We start from the raw sequence: 17,482 nt of genomic DNA on the forward strand, positions 1-17,482 counted from the left end.
TACTTTGTTTTGTTACACATTTTCATTCCTAGGACAAGCACACAGTGTGATCTGTCATCTGCTCACTGGCATGAATCACTGCTGTAAAATTACTGGATTTCTCAACCCCCAAAATGCTAAAGGAAAGGGCGTTGTTTGCAATATTTGTTTATCATATTTATATATTTCCTGATACGTGTATTATCCCTAGGTGATGTGTATAATTTAAAACTTGAGTATAAAACAGGATAAATTGGTGTAAACAAGCAGTTTAAAATTTCATACAGTATAAACTACTGTTGGGAGAGTTAGTTGTACAATAAGCTGACGGTTGGATATTGCCAGAGCTGCTGAACATGGTAGTGTTCAAGGTTTACAGAATAATCAGGCTGGAAACTGTCTATCCAGCATTCTTTTCTCCCTCCACTACCACACACAACTCTTCCTCCATCCCTTCTAGCTATTCAGTCAATGTGTGTGAAAACATGGGGAGCACCTTTCATAAACATGCTCTTCTTTCTCACCTGATCTTCTCCATGATCCTTCTGCCTGTCTTTCTCCCTGGCATGCCTCTTTCTCCCCTCCACACATCTCCCTTATTTGCAGTGTTTACCCCTTTTCAGTATCAGATGCGTTTCACCAAAGCAGTCTTCTCCTTTTCCCTGTGTATATGCTGTAAGTCATTTCTTGCAATATTTAAATTTAAGAGTGGGTAATGGTATCAATAAGCCTGTAGATAACCATTTAGTCATCATGTTGAACCCCTCATTGACTCAAAGTCAATGCCGATGACAGGGCTATGTAAACACACCTCCCCACCCATGTTTACTAGCACTGGTGTTGCTTTTTATAGCTTTTCCAGGAGTTGTGAGGACAGCAGTAGAAAGATGTTAAAGTGCTTGCTCCAGTAAATTATAGGCTATTATAATTATGCCAAATAACTGCAGCTTTTAAAAACCAAGCTCTGGATTAATGGTTACTGTGTGAACTGTAGAGAATGCATGTCGCTTTTAAAAAGCTTGCACAGACTATTGTGCTTTTGCATAATTCGCATTCATGAGGAGGGACCGGGTGTGATTAACAGGCTCTGCACTCCACCCTTTGTTTCGGAAATTTCATCAGGCACTGCCCATACACTTTTAATAAAACCCTTAATAAACCATCTAAAACATCATAAAATAGTGGAACATAGGAAACTGCCATATACTGAGTCAGACCATTGGTCTATCTAGCTCAATATTGTCTTCACAGACTGGCAGCGACTTCTCCAAGGTTGCCGGCAGGAATCTCTCTTAGCCCTATCTTGGAGATGCTGCCAGGGAGGGAACTTGGAACTTAAGTGCTCTTCCCAGAGCGGCTCCATCCCCTGAGGGGAATCTCTTACAGTCCTCACGCATGTGACAAGACAGTGGAGTGGAATCAGGAATATGAATAGTTTAATGAAATAGATATTATGCTACCTAATGTCGCAGTGGGGAAATGACTTGACTAGCAAGGCAGAAATTGCCGGGTCGAATCCCTGCTGGTATGTTTCCTAGACCATGGGAAACACCTATATTGGGCAGCAGCAATATAGGAAGATGCTGAAAGGCATCTCATACTGTGTGGGAGGAGGCAATGGTAAATCCCTCCTACCAAAGACAACCACAGGGCTCTGTGGTCGCCACGAGTCGATATCGACTCGATGGCACACTTTACGGAGAGACCAGTGCAGACTGCCTTTTAGTGTTCTTGCTGCTGGCTGTTAGCCCTGCCTGTACTCCAGGGCACTGGAATACAAGTAATTAAAGTCCATTCAAAAGCTGGCCTGGATCAATAAATGGATTAACCACAATGTTCAACACTTGCACAATGAGTATACAGTGTACACAGCAACAGATCTGTACACATATACAGTCGTTCACAGGTTATGCTGAACAGGCACAGAAGTACACTTCCTATCTGTTGCAAGCATTTGAAGGGCCTGTATCCAGGTTCACTTTTAAAACGAACACGGGTACATTCATTCACATAAACACATGTACGAGTGTACAGACACCTGCAGGGATGGATTAACGTATAGGCAATATAGGCACTTGCCTATGGCAGCAAATTTTGAGGGGTGGCAAATTTGGGGAGTGGTGTACAAGTAAAGAGCTTGGGTTGGGGGAAAAGTTAAATCATCCTTCTCTACCTTTTAAAAAAACCCAACACTGCACATCAGGATGGTGGTGGGGTTGCTGCTGCTGCTAGAGCTTCTCCCACAGGCCCAACGGACTAAATTTCAGGTCAGGCCGTTTTCAGCCCATTTGGGGCTCTCTGCACATGGGGGAAAGATTTAACTCCTCCCCCACCCAAGCCCTTTACTTGTAAAGGGAAATCCTTGCCGTATTCCCCTTTACAAGTATAGCCGCCAAGCCCCTTGAAACTCGTACAGCATGATGCCTGAATCTGGCTATGGAAATCTCTCATTCTGCATTTACCACCACTCTTGAAAGGATGTGGAAGGATTGTGTGGATTTCATTTGCCTGGGTAGTGCAAAGACTCTGTTGCACCAAAGGCTTGCATCAACTGCTTTGGAGACTGGAAGAAAGTTGGTTGAGCAGAAAAGGGTCTGTAAGGAAAAGGCAGTAAGAGGAAACAACTGGTGAAAGGGGAAAGAATTAAGCCAGCTTCATCCACTGATTCTCCCATCTACCCCGCCACACGTTAGCCAGAAAGCACAAATCTGGACATCATGTTTACTGAGCTCATGTGACTTGGTTGGGGAGGGAACTGTAAAAAGCCCGTTGAGCCATTGCCAGTAAGTAGGTAATGCTGAGATTCAGAGAAATGTTCAGATGTGGTGCTGGGAGAGAATTCCTGCACCATGTAACAGAGAATTCCTCGACAGAATAATTGAAAGGGGAAAGATTTTAAAATCCTGCTCTTGGAATCAGGATGGGAAAAGGTGTTCTACTGTGGAGCTTGGCAGCTGTTTCATGCAGTGTTTTCTCCTTGTTGCACAGGAGGGCGTTATGAGCTCATCTAGTTGGGGGAGCAGTCGCTGGGAGTGGAGGCTCTGCAGAGCTCATCTTTCATGTTGTAACAATCAAGGGCAGTTGTGTGATGAAGCCTGCTGCTCAGTGTAAAATCCCAGGGAAAGAGTTGTGGTATGCAAGGCAGTGGAGTGGTATCAGGAATATTAATAGTTTAGTGAAATAGATAGTACTAGCTGGGTCTCTAGTTTGCCCTGCCCACCCGCCACTGCAGATTTCTTCCCCACCTGCTGCCATTTTCTTCACTCGTGTGCCCATCCGCTGCCGCTTTCTTAGCCTCTCCCCCACCATTTTGTATCCCTCCTCGCACGCCTGTCCACTGGTGCCGCTGCTTTCCTCTCCCCCTGCCGGCAGCTCTCTCACAAACTCACGCGAGAGCTGCCACGCATGGGATTAGCGACAGGTACACCTTAGAGAAATAGAGAGAGAGATGTGCAGAGAGGCAAGTGCAGACTGTTGTTCAGTGCTCTTGCTGCTGGCTGTTTGTTAGCCCCGCCTCTACCTCAGAACTGGAATATAAGTAACTAAAGCCCCATTCAAAAGCTGGCCTGCATCAAGGAATGGATTAACCGAAAACTCCATGCTCCTTGCATTTCTTCCTGCTACTCCACAAGGAGAGACTTCATGTTGGCTAAGAGGGGCCTTCACAGGAATGCAGGTGCTACATCCGACAAGAAGTGTTCTAGAGATGGGGACCCCAACAGTGTCCCTAGAGAGAAGGGGACTCTCTTTGCCTATACATGCACTGTTAAACCCAGAGGCCCTGTCTTCTAGGGATGTGCAAACTGGTTCGGGGGCTCGTGGTTCATGGTTTTGGTTTGGGGGTTTGACAGTTTGGGGGTTGAACTGAACCCCCCTGGTTTGGTCCTTTATCTTGTACTCCCACGCAGAGGCCATGTGTACAGGCGCCCAGCCCCCAACATAGCCGCCGGGTGAAGGCCAAAAACCGGCCAAAGAGCGCCCAAGCGGGGCAAGGGGGTAATTTAGAAGGTCAGCAGGGAGGAGGGGGTACCTCTGCGGACCCCCCAACCCCCGCCTCCAGGAACTCCCCTGAGGGGAGTACAAAGTAAAAATTTAAAAAACCAACAACAATTATTTTTGGTCCGCAAACCCCCTGAACCAAACTGGTGGACAGTGGGTGGGTTCGAGGGGGTGCCAGACCAAACTGGCCCGGTTGGGTTCAAGGCTGGTTTGGCCTCGAACCAAACCAGGCCAGACGGTTTTGTGCACACCCCTACTCTCTCCTGCTGTTACTCCCCTGCAACTGGTATTGAAAGGCATCCTGCCTATAGAAGGTGGCCTATAGCCCTCAGACTAACAAGCAGAAGGTTGCCGGTTTGAATCCCTGCAGGCACTATATCGGGCAGCAGTGGCATAGGAAGATGCTGAAAGGCATCATCTCATACTGTGTGGGAGGAGGGTAAGCCCCTCCTCTCTTCTACCAAAGTAAACCACAGAGCTCTGTGGGTGCCAGGAGTTGAAATCGACTTGATGGCACACTTTACCTTTACCATGAAGTTATCCAAACCCCTCTTCAAGCCATCCAGGTTGTTGGCTGTCACCACATCTTGTGGCAGAGAATTCCACAAGTTGATTATATGCTGTATGAAAAAGTACTTCCTTTTGTTGGTCCTAAATGTCTTGGCAATCAATTTCATGGGATGTGTCGAGAAAAGTGTGACGAGTGCAATGGTGGGGGCTTGAACCCGCAAGGAGATCCTCAGACATGAACTGTCTTGAGTTATTAGCTATTTTTTATGCTCTGAGGCTAGGAAACGAGCTCCAGAGGGCCATGTAGACCACCCATCCGGGTTCTCAAATCACATGCAGGGGGTGTGACTGGCACACACGAGGGACTGCCGGGGAGTGGGGCAAACACGAGCCCTCTCTCCCCTCTCTACATGTCTGGGGTAGAAATGCACTAAATCATAATACTCTGTCTTTACAGCATGCTTTTCCAAGTGTGCACAGCATTTCAAGCACATGATCTTGCTGTAATCCTTAGAACAGCCTTGAAAGGAAGGTTGATGTTCTGAACCCAATTGCGGATGGGGCACAGTGTTCCCTGTAAGAGTGATTCTCCGATGTTGTTGACTACAACTCCCATAATCCCCAGCCAAAGGCCTTTGCAGCTGGGGATTGTAGTCTGGGAACATCTGGGAATCCCTCTTACAGGGAACAATGGATGGGGGTGAGGGTGACCATTTACTGAGTTTATAACAGAGGTGAGATTTGAACCCAGAATATCTGCATGAATAAATAATGGTGTCTTATACCGAGTCAGATCCTTAGTCCATCTAGCTCAGGATTGTCTACACCAGGGCTTCTCAGCATTGGGTCCCCAGATGTTATTGGACTTCAGCTCCCATAATTCTCAGACCCAGTGTCCTTTGTTTGGAGATTATGGGAGCTGAAGTCCAATAACATCTGGGGACCCAACGCTGAGAATCCGTGGTCTACACTGGCAGAACCAAGGTTTCTAGCAGGAATCTCTCCTAGCCCTACCCATGCCTGAGATCTTCTGCATGCAAGGCAGATGCTCTTCCGCCAAACTATGGCTGCCAGACCCCAAGCCTTCCATTCAACATGGAGCTGGCAGTTACAAAACCTGGTCCTGGATGCATCACATGTGGGGCTTCCATTCAAACCCCAAAGAGAAATCAAAGGGTTGGCTAGATTTGGAAATGATTCTTGGGACTGATTTCCTCCTCTGTAAGTCAAGGTGAAGATGACAAGAGTTTCATTGTATGATGCATATAAGATGGGCTGCCTACTAGGCTGAGGGGATGGAGTTTTCTTTCACCATCTCTCCTTTTAATGCTGGCCCTTGGACTGTTCTCTTGCCTTCCACTATGACATCGTACTAGTTGACCCACACAGAGTATCTGTGTGCTATTTGGGGCTGGCTCTTCTCCCCTCCCTCCTGCCGCACTCTCTCTTTCCCACTTACCCCCTTGCAGTCTCTCAGCTGCTTCCTGGGCTTTGCCGCCGCCGCCGCCGCCGCCTCCCCCTTACCCGGGACGGCCGTTCTGCCGCCGCCTCCCCCCCCCGCCCCGCGGACAGGCCGGGCTTTGCTGCTGCTGCTGCTGCTGCTGCCGCCACCACCTCCTTAACCGGGACGGCCATCCTGCTGTCCCGCCACCGACTTCTCCTCCTCACCTCTTAATCAAGACGGCCTGGCCAGGCCGTCCCACCACTGCCGGCCAGCTGAGGCTGCCGCCTCAGGCCGTTTTGCGGCCCGCCGCCACCATCTGCCGCCATTCCCCACCCCCCACAACTCTCGCCCAATGTGAGGAACTCTCGTGAGAGTTCCGCTGCCAAATCCAGGAGGACACGCATGCCGGCTAAGAGAATTAAATATATAGATTTCAGACCTGCTCAACTTGGCCCCCCCCAGTGTTTTTGGACTACAACTCCCACAATCCCCAGCTACAGTGGCCAATAGCCAGGGGTTATGGGAGTTGTAGGCTAACATCTGCAGGAGAGCCAAAGTTGAGCAGGCCTGTCATATTTCATCATCACATTCTGCTTCTGGTGTTCTTCTGCCCGCGCACCCCCTCCTCACAACTTGCAAGTTGCCATAGCGACAGCAGTTAAAATTTCTGCATCATGGCTGTTCAGCTGACTACTCCTGAATGGGCACATCTTCACCGAGGAGGAATGAAGACAGACTCGCTTCATCCATTGTATTGAACTGCCACTTTCTTTCATCATGGCAGGTAAGCAATTGTGCCATCTAGATGTTCACAAAGGTGAGATGCCACCCTTCTGTTGGATCAGGGTAAAGTCTGCGGAGCAGTTTCTATAGATCAGTCCTGTTCAACTTGCCCCCCCCCCCGCTGTTTTTGGACTACAATGCCCATAATCCCCAGCCACAGTGGCCAACAGCCAGGCATGATGGGAGTTGTAGGCCGCCATCTTTTTACCAGCTTCGGCTGATATGCTGTATCCGTTTCTTGAGATGAACAACCTCAAAGTGGTGGTACATATGCTGGTAAACTCTAGGCTGGATTACTGCAATGCACTGTAGGTGGGGCTGCCTTTGTACGTAATCTGGAAACTACAGTAGGTCCAGAATGCGATGGCCAGGTTGGTCTGAGTCATCTAGGAGAGACATATTACTCCTGTGTTGGAAGAACTACACTGGCTGCCAATTTCCAATTTTGCCAGTTTCTGGGCAAAATAAAAGGTGCTGATTATTTCCTATAAAGCCCTAAACAGCTTAGGCCCTGGGTATTTAAGGGAATGTCTTCTTCATCATGAGTCCCACCACCTGTTGAGATCATCTGAAGAGGTTCATCTGCGGTTGCTGCCAACCCGTTTGGTGGCTACTCAGGAACAAGCCTTCTCCATTGCTACCCCTGGACTTTGGAAATGTGCTCCCTGTTGAAATGAGCCTCCCCATCTCTGCCATAGGAACATAGAAAGCTGCCATACACTGACCATCGGTCCATCTAGCTCAGTATTGTCTATGCAGACTGGCAGCGGCTTCTCCAAGGTTGCAGGTGGGAATCTCTCTCACCAGGCAACGTACCGTATGCTTTGATAGTTTGTTGGTTCAATTTAAAAAATATCTTGTCCAATTTTCAGAACCCGTGCTCTAGATCATTTTGCCGGCTAACTGAAATGAACCAAAGAAGCGATGCTGGAGATCACTGTGCAAGTTTTACTAACGTGCATGGCTCACAGCGCTTGGGATAAAATTTTGGTTGGCTTTATTTCTGGCTAGGGGACCTGGAAGTGTGAAACGAGGGTGCCATCTGCTGGTTCATGATCTATTTATATATATTCAGGATGTGCTTAATTTGACTGCATGGTATACTTTGCTTGAAATGTACAGTGATGTAAACAGACCCTAATGGGGGCGAGGGTTAACAAATAGGTTACAGATTCATAGACACCTCCCCTTCTGTTTGCTCTGATAAACAGCTTTCTGTAGCCAAAATGCAATGTGGTCTGCGAAATTCACAGTGCCTAGCATTACCGTTTGTTCCTTTCACTGAATTGCTTTTTCTAGCCAACAAAATTCCAAAGGCATCCTAGATCCACAGAAGCCAGCTCATCCAGTTTGTTCCCTTGGATGAGCTGCTTTTTGTAGTCCCCCCCACCCCGAGCAAAGAAGCTCCAGATTCTCAGACCCCTTCTTGTCATCTTAGATGGGATAATAAGAGCTAAATTTCCCCCATCTCTGATTGCCTTTAAAATAAACCAACCAACCAGTCTTAAGAATCAACTGTTCTGTCAGACTTTTATTTACATGTTTTAAACTGGTTTTTTTTACTGTTGTTTTTACCTATGCCACATTTCAAAATAATTTTGAGTGCACCACTGTGTGTATGTATATGTATGTATGTATGCTAAATCATTGTAAACCGCTTAGAGAGCTCTGGCTATAGAGCGGTATATAAATGTAAGTGCAATTGCTATTGCTATGTGTGTGTCGCTTTATTTTTAAGAATACAGATTTTTAAACTCTAACTTTTTATCAAACTGTTTTTATTGCATTTTGTGAAATGTCAACTGTTTTTACTGTTTTATATTGTGTTTTGAATTTTGTGCTCCGCCTAGAGAAGTACATATCAGGCGGAAGGAAAAAACGAATAAATAAATAACACACAAAATCTTTTTAAACTGTTTTACTTTTCTGTTTGCCTATGCCATATTTTAAAATAAGAAACGATAGGTACAGAGCTGAAGAAGCACCAGGGTGCAAGCCTCAAATTGTTCTCTGGGATAAACTCCTTTTCACAGCCAAATATAAGCATCAAAGCGACCACCCCAAACTCTCTCCGACCCTCCCGCCCTAATAAACACCTCCCACCTCTCGGAGCGGAACTGCGCGTGCGTCTGGTGACGTCTGCATTCCGGGCGGATTCTCCTCCCCCCGTGACGTCATCTCTACAGCGGTGGCAAAGGAGGCAGGCGAGCTCGTGCGTAAGGAGTAGAGAGCCAATCCTTTTTTAGGAGGTGTGGCCAGGGGGGCAGAAAGTGGCTTCCTGTGACCACACTGAGCATGCTCCGTCGCATTTGCGCCTTGTTATCGACTCGTCCCTTCTTCGCCCTCGGCTTGCGCTTTCAGGCTGCCGCGATGTCTGGCCGAAGGAAGTGCCCGGACTGCGGTTCCCTGGAGATCGTGGAAGACTCTCACTACGCACAGGTCCAGCTGGTGTGCGTGGACTGCGGCTGCGTCCTGAGTGAGGGGCTTCTGACCACCACCTTTGCAGATGAAGAGCGTTTACAGGGTGGGCACAGCTGCATAATTCAAGACACCGCCTTGTCCCAGGGCTGCGCAACTTCGGCCCTCCAACAATGGTTGAACTACAACCCCCAGTCGTCAGGGATGATGGGAGCTGTAGTCCCAACATCTGCAGGAGGGTAGAAGTCATGCAGCTTTGCCTTATTCTGCTAGAGCTGGGTCCCTGAATGATGTTGGACTACAATGCCCATCACCCCCAGACATTTTGGCCAAAGGCCATTGTGGCTGGGGGTGATGGGTGCTGTAGTTTATAATATCCAGGGACCAGAGTGCATTATTTATTGTTTTTATTGAGAGAGCCGGTGTGTTGTAGTGATGAGAGCAGAGGTACCTTGATAATCCAGTAGTTGCTGAACGACAACTCTCTTCATAGGAAGCTTCCATATACTGAGTCAGACCATTGGTCTATCAAGCTCAGTATTGTTTTCACAGACTGGCAGCAGCTTCTCCAAGGTTGCAGGCAGGAATCCCCAGCCACAATTTATTGGAGTGCCAGGGTTGCATGCCTCTGGGTTAGAGTGTTGAACTAGGACTGGGGAGACCCAAGTTCAGATCGCTGTTCACCTGACTCCATGACTCTGAGCCAGTCACTTATCTCACAGCCTCACCTACCTCACAGGGTTGTGGTGAGAATACCATGTATAGAACCATAAATGTAATAGCAACAAGTGACTTCTATTTATAAGGCTCGGCATACTGAGTAAGAGTTGTATGAAGGGATGGCTACTGCTGTGGGGACTCTTAAGGACATATTTTGGAGAGGTTGCGGAGGGGAGGGAGGATTGCCAATTTTGCGAGCAGAAACATTTCCCTTGTTTGAGGTACTCTACAAAAAACATCATGATACACAAAAAGGGATTTCCCAAATTATCTGAAGAACAAATCAGTTTTCAGGTGCTTTTAAAAGGAAGTGATAAGGTCACCACAGCAATGGCTAATAATCTGGCCCCTTAAAGTAAGGTGGTGGAACATGTGAGGAGTGGGTGAGGGACAGTTCAGGGCAGGCCTTCGAAGGCAGCGAGGCCCTCTGCTTTTCAAGAGTGTACAGGCATCACAGTAAGCGTCAAGCATGGTTGCTTTGTCTAATATATGTTGTCTTTCCAGCGGTGGCATTTTCACAAAGTACTGGTCAGGATGAGCAGCAGAGCTATTGCGTGCAGCGAGGTAAGCATTTTTCAGGGCCCATTTGGACCTCTGCTGTTCAGCAGAAATTATTATTATTATTATTATTAATTCAGTTTCTAGACCGCCCTTCCAAAATGGCTCAGGGTGGTTTACACAGATAAATAATAAATAAATAAGATGGATCCCTGTCCCCAAAGGGCTCACATGGATCCCTGTCTCACAAAGGGCTCTCCAGATGACCTCATCATGTGATGGGGATCATACAGAAGAAGGCGCTCTCTAAGGTAGCCGTTCAGGGCTTTAAAGGTAATAACCAGCACTTTGTATTTCGCCCGGATATGTTTCGGCAGCCAGTGCAGCTGTTTTAAAACAGGCATAATATGGTCTCTCTGGGTTACCCCAGAGACTTATCTGGCTGCCACATTTTGAAGTTTCCAAACTACATACTAAGGTAGCCCCACGCAGAGTGCATTGCAACAGTCAAGCCTTAGGGTTACCAGCTGATGCACCACTGTTTTGAGATCATTCTCTTCACATGTAGTTACCCATCCAAATGTAATCCCTGGCAGGCCCTGCTTGGCAAAGGGAGCAATTGGTGCTTGCTAGCCCTGGAATGGAATGGTCGTTGAAACAAAGCGGCAGCTTCATGCTTAACCCTGGAACTTTTCCAGCTCCACTTTCTTTGACAGAGGAAAGCAGCCTTTAATTCTGTGTTTGGTAATCACCATTCAGTTTTGGTAGAAGTAAGTAAATGCAGTAGTCATCTTCAAATGTTATTATACAAACAGTGGTCCAGAAAAATAGAACATCTTAAACAGGACCAGAAGTCCCGCCCTGTCCCCATTAGTCAGCCCTGCCAACACCCTGCTTGTGATTAGAATGGAGCTGATCTGAAGAGGTGGGCCCACAACTCCAGATCATGGAAGTGTCCGCCATCATGGTTGGACCCCTGCAAACTGAGCAAAAAGGCACCTTTCGAAAGAGGTGGTCCTCATTATTTAGCAGAGGGAGAGCAACTGGTCCTATCCATCCCCAGCACAGCATCCCTCCGGTGGCTGTTGCCGGTGTTTATCTTGTGTTGCTTTTTTAGATTGTGAGCCCTTTGGGGACAGGGAGCCATTTTAATTAATTAATTAATTAATTAATTTTTAAATCTATGTAAACTTGGGGAACTTTGGTTGAAAAGTGGTCTATAAATATTCGTCATCGTATGTGGCATTCACCTCTTCAGACCAATGCCACTCTAATTGTGAATGGGTTGCTGATGGGACTTCGGGCCTTATTAAACGCTTTCTTTGTGTGGAGCGCCTTTTGTATAACATGAGAAGAAGGCTTTTTACATGTTTTTGTAAAATCAAGTTATTGTTTTTTTTAAAAGAGCTGCCTTGTACCCAGTCAGACCATTCAGTTGGTCCATCTAGCTCAGTATTGCCTACACAGGCTAGCAGCAGCTTCTCCAAGTTAGCAGGCAGGAGTCTCGCTCAGCCCTGTCTTGGAGATGCCAGGGAGGGAACTTGGAACCTTCTGCATGCAAGCATGCAGGTCCTCTTCCCAAAGTGGCTCCATCCCTTAAGGGGAATATCTTACAGTGCGCACAGCTCTCCTCCCCTTACAACTGCATTTTTGGTTTATTTTTAGAGGGAAACATTGATTTGTATCTCTTTGCCTCTCCTACATTTTCTGCACCCCGAAGGGGGAGCCAGGCCCACAATTGGAAAATGACTGATATAAGGCCCATTCACACATTACGTTCAACACTTGTACAACGAGTGTACAGTGTACACAGGTACAGATGTACACACAGGTATAGTTTCACACACTATGTTAAACACAGGTACAGCAGTACACTTTCTCTCTCTGCCATGCATTTGAGGGGCCTGTACCCAGATTCCCTTTTAACTCGAACACAGGTACAGTCACTCACACAAACACATGTACGAGTGTACAGATATCTGTACACTCATATAGCATAATGTCTGAATGGGGTATGTATGCACTATTGCGTGCGTGATTGATTTATTGTTTTGTTTTTCCAGGGATCCGGCGTGTTCGGGATCTCTGCAAAGTTCTCCGACTTCCTTCTCTGTTTGAAGATACAGCCATCTCCTACTACCAGCAGGCAATCAAATGTCCTTGTTTCTCCTTGGTCAGCTTGGCGAAAAAAGAGATTCTCGTGGGCTGTTGTGTCTTTGCAACCTGCCGGCAACATAACTGGCCCCTGACTATGGGCACCGTCTGCTTGCTGCTCTATGCAGACAAAGGGCTGTTTGCCAGGACCTACCTGCGCTTCTTGAAGGAATTGGCTCTGGATGTGCCCGCTCTGAGTCTGATAGATCTGGTGAAAACACACCTCAACAGGTATGGTGAAGTTCCTACACCCTTCATGCCTTCTCAGACTTGGTCTGCAATTTGCATATATTGCAACATGTATGCAACGTTGTGGGCATGCCAGTTGTACAACTACAAATACTGTGCAATGAGTTATGCTAGAGTCATCCCATTGGAAATAGACTTACTCTTGTGTAAGACTGGGTGCACGACTTGTGTGCCCACAATGTTCCTAGGCTGACGTACTGTTGCACGATATGGCAGCTCACATGTATCTTATTTACCCAAATTGGAGATGACTCTGAATTTAAGTTGATCCCCTTTAAAAAGCAGAGGTTAAATACAGATTATACTGGCATTTTTTGGAAAGGAACAGGATTTTATTATCAATATTTGTTTGTTTGATTGATTGATTTCTATACCACCCTTCCAAAAATGGCTCAGGGCGGTTTACACAGAGAAATAATAAATAAATAAGATGGATCCCTGTCCCCAAAGGGCTCACAGTCTAAAAGAAACATAGGATAGACACTGGCAGCAACAGTCACTGGAGGTCCTGTGCTGGGGGTGGATAGGGCCAGTTACTCTCCCCCTGCTAAATAAAGAGAATCACCATGTTAAAAGGTGCCTCTTTGCCCAGTTAGCAGGGGTCCAACCATAACTCATTGCACAATATTTGTAGTTGTGCAACTGGCATGCCCACAGCATTGCATACGCGTTGCAATATTTGCAAATTCCAACTGGCCCTCTCCATCCCCAGCACAGCATCCTTCCCATGGCTGCTGCTGGTGTTTCTTTTTTAAGATTGTGAGTAAACCGTTTTGGGCACTTTAGTTGAAAAGCGGTATCTCCGGTGGAGGCCATGGCCAGGAGTGCTTTCTATCAGCTTTGGCTGATTCGACAGCTGCGTCCATTCCTTGAAGAGGATGACCTCAAAACAGTGGTGCATCAGCTGGTAATCTCCCGGCTGGACTACTGCAATGCGTTCTACATGGGGCTGCCTTTGTACGTAGTCTGGAAACTTCAGTTAGTCCAGAATGCAGCAGCCAGATTGGTCTCTGGGGTAACTCAGAGAGATCATATTATGCCTGCTTTGAAGCAGTTACACTGGCTGCTGATATGTTTCTGGGTAAAATACAAAGTGCTGGTTATTACTTTTAAAGCCCCGAACTGCTTAGATGAGCGCTATCTTAGAGAGCACCTTTTTCTACATGATCCCCACCGCACGTTAAGGTCATCTTAGGAGGTCCGTCTCCAGTTACCGCTGACTCAGCGGCGGGCCTTCTCTGAGAAGGCGGGCCCAGGAGCATTCCACAGATCCTGGGCTGTGGAATGCACTCCCGGCAGAAATCCGTAATTTGAGATCATTGCTGTCCTTTAGGAGAGCCCTTAAAACCTATCTGTTTGGCCTGGCCTTCCAGGGTTTTTGAATGATTGAAAAACTGTTTTAAATTGTTTTAAATTGCTGCCCTGATTTTCCAGCAGTTTGAATTGTTTAATTGGTTTTATTCTGTTTTTATAGTTTGATTTTAACTGTTAACTTGTTTTAATTGTGTTTTACTTGTGTTTTTAATTGTTGTAAACTGCCCTGAGCCATTTTGGAAGGGCGGTATATAAATCAAATAAACAAACAGTCGCCATCGTCTCTCCCTTTCAGAACAGAGTAGTCTGTCTAAATCCTGGGTGGGCAAATGTGGCCCTGCAGCAGCTGTCAAACTACAACTCCCATCATCCCCAGCCACAATGGGCTGTCTCTGGGGATGATGGGAGTTGTAGTTCAACGGCAGCTGGAGGGCCACGTTTGCCCACCCCTGGTTGGAATGACAGTCCTCTTCTCCTCCTCCTTTCTTCTCCCCCAGTTTTAAGCTCTACCAGAGCTCGGCCAGCGTGCCGGACAAGTTTGTCGAAGACAAGGAGCAGCTGGTGGCCCGGACGGTCCAGATGGTGGAGCTTGCCAGCGAGACGTGGCTGGTGACTGGCCGGCACCCCATCCCCGTGGTCACGGCCGCAGCCTACCTGGCTTGGCAGTCGCTGCAGCCCGTCGGCCGCCTCTCCTGCACCCTCCCCCAGTTCTGCAAGCTGGCGGGGACAGACCTGCCGCAGCCAGCCCGCCAGCGGCTGAAGGAACTGCGCGGCATCCTCCTGCGGATGAGCTCCCAGCTGGGCTGGCTGCGGCTGCTCAGGGTGGACCAGAAGACCGTGGCGAAGCACGTGGGCGACTTGCTGTGCCACCGCCGGGTGCTCCTTCGAGCCGCCTTCTGTGCGGGGGATGATGCCGGAGAGCCCGGCCTCGGGAGCTCGGCAGCCGCACCGCCGCGGGGGAGAGAAGCGGGCATGGAAGAGGCCCCCCTTGCAGGAGACGAGCAGGCCGGCGGCGATAAGCGGGCGCCTTTGCTCCCGCCCTGCGTCCTGAACCCCAAGAAGAAGCGGCGCGCTGCCGATCCGGCCCCTGAGTGCCCCCTCGTCACTGGAGACGAGCCCATTCTCGACAGCGAGATCGAACAATACCTCCGGACCCCAGAAGAGAAGGAGCTCTTCAGCAAGGCCCAGGCCTGTCTCGGCACCGCCGCTCCAGGGAACTCTGAGGCAGGCAGCTAATCCAGCAGGGACTTGGTCCCTCCACCCCGATGTCCGTGGCTGGTGTGCTGCGGAAAGCCACCCAGGATAGACATGTGCAAGTTGTGCAACTTGTGTGACCTGCACCAATGATGTGACACAAGGGGAAGCCCTCTTGTGTTAACGGCCTTTGCACAGTTTTTGTATTTGTGAAATTTAAACAGCTGGCTTGCAGGCAGTGTTTGCTGGACTGGCATATCCTTGCATGGTATGTCAGCCCGTTTCTATCCTCATACTGGGAGGTCTACTTTTATCCGAGCCTGGGGGTTGAAGCGGCATCCAACTTAATGCAGGGATTCCCGCACTGTGGCCCTCCAGAAGATGCTGAACTACAACTCCCATTATCTCCAGCCAGATCATTGTGGCAGGGGATGATGGGAGTTGTAGTTCAGCAATATTTGGAGGACCACCGGTCAGGGAATTCCAGATGTTGTTGACTACAACTCCCATAATTCCCAGCAAAAGGCCATTGCAGCTGGGGTGCTGGGAGTTGACCACAACATCTAGAATTATTTGTTTGAAGGAATGCTGCATGGAAGCCTTTGCTCTAGATTTGCTGTTTTTAAAGCTACTGTCTGGCTCAGTCCTAATGGAGGTGAACTTCTGTATGAAGTTTCGTTCAATCATCTTTATTACGGTCATAGACCAGCATAAAGTATAGCAGATGATTACACATTGTATAGTACATAACGATACATTAGAAGGCATAAGGAAACATTAAAAAGCATTTAAAAGGCATATAAGACATAAAAGGGATAGAAGGCACAAAAAGGCATAATTGCGTAAAAGCCTCTCCCTTTTTAATGCCTTTTAATGTCTTGTATGCCTTTTTATGCTTTTAAATTCTTTTTAATGTTTTTTCATGCCTTCTAATGTCTCGTTAGGTACTATCCTCTACAACATGTAATCATCCCTTATGCTTCCTGCTGGTCTATGATTGTAATACAAATGATTGATTGATTGGATTGGATGAAGTGCCTCTTATTACATTTGCAGTGCTGATGGGGAGAATGACTTTGGAAAAAGCTTGGGTTTTGTTCTTATGATAGTAGGGGTTAATACTCCCCCTTCGTTAAAAGGGCTTTTGATTTCTTCCTGTTGGCACCGACTATATCCTACGAGTCGTCGGGTACCGGAAAGGTGTGGCAGTCCCAGTGTAAAGGCTCCTTCCCACTCCGCTGTAGAAATTCCTAACTGCAAGTGAGCGGACTCCCTCTGGACTGATGACCAGTGAGGCGGAGGTGAAAGCAAATGGCTCACTCCCACTGCTGCTTCCTTGCAATTTCCTCCAAGCCTGGACATTCCACTTAGTGACTATGACTTGATGAACGTGTCCTATCCCCTTTTCAAGGCTGGATAGTGCTGGGTGCCCTGCTCACCAGAGGATTTTTAGATGTCTGCACATCAGTTGGCCTGCACACAATTTCCCTTTGGTTCTCACCAGTGATGAGGGACAGTGTTCCCCTTAACAGGGTAGTTGACTACAACTCCCAGAATCCCCAAGCAAAAGCCATTGCAGCTGGGCATTCTGAGAGTTGTCGTCACCCACATCTGGGAATCCCTGTTAATGGGAACACTGGTCCAGGAGTGTTTCTGTGTCTTTGAGATGGCAGCAGCTTGTTAAATCCCCATAGGCCCTAGACTTTTGCTTCTTCCCCTTAAAGTTTTGTTTAACTTCAGCAACAGGGGGAGAGCCAGAGAGGAGATATAGCTTGATAAAAAATACAGGCTGATGGCAGCAAGCCTTCTGCTGTGCTGTTTTGCTCGGAATACTTCCAGGCTTATAGATATACACATCTTCATGAAGCCTGCCTTGGACATGTTTACACAGAACCTGTTCTGTGGGTACCAGTGTTCCCTCTAACAGGGATTCCCAGCTGTTGTTGACTACAATTCCCATAATCACCAAGCAAAGGCCACTGCAGCTGGGGATTCTGGGGGTTGTAGTTGACAACATCTGGGAATCCCTGTTAGAGGGAACACTGGTCGGAACCTTCTGGCGTCATCAGGGACCTCTTTGTTAACCCTTGTGTTGGGTTTGTTGGCTTCTGTAGATTGCATCAACAGCATGAGATAGGTGGCGAATTAAACTGTGAACACTCTGATAAATGGGGCTGTTTTAATTCCGTCTGCTGAGTATCCCTGTTTCGCCTGGTGAAA

At 47.7% G+C, this 17,482-nt stretch overlaps 1 protein-coding gene across 2 annotated transcripts; it reads left to right on the forward strand.

Moving 5' to 3' along the window:
• The first annotated feature begins 6,482 nt into the window (after positions 1 to 6,482).
• On the forward strand, positions 6,483 to 17,431 carry BRF2 (BRF2 RNA polymerase III transcription initiation factor subunit). 2 transcript variants are annotated; one of them, XM_053269501.1, is made up of 5 exons: positions 6,483 to 6,716; positions 9,077 to 9,239; positions 10,358 to 10,417; positions 12,415 to 12,736; positions 14,566 to 17,431. In XM_053269501.1, the coding sequence occupies exons 1-5, from the start codon at positions 6,633 to 6,635 to the stop codon at positions 15,302 to 15,304; spliced, it is 1,368 nt and encodes a 455-aa protein (XP_053125476.1). In that variant the 5' UTR covers positions 6,483 to 6,632; the 3' UTR covers positions 15,305 to 17,431. The 2 variants fall into 2 exon arrangements, with proteins under 2 accessions (XP_053125476.1, XP_053125477.1); XM_053269502.1 differs by lacking the exon at positions 9,077 to 9,239 and having other exon boundaries at positions 6,560 to 6,716.
• Positions 17,432 to 17,482: the final 51 nt, after the last annotated feature.

The sequence above is a fragment of the Hemicordylus capensis genome, chromosome 8 (assembly GCF_027244095.1).
Source record: "Hemicordylus capensis ecotype Gifberg chromosome 8, rHemCap1.1.pri, whole genome shotgun sequence".
Classification (NCBI taxonomy): Eukaryota; Metazoa; Chordata; class Lepidosauria; order Squamata; family Cordylidae; genus Hemicordylus; species Hemicordylus capensis.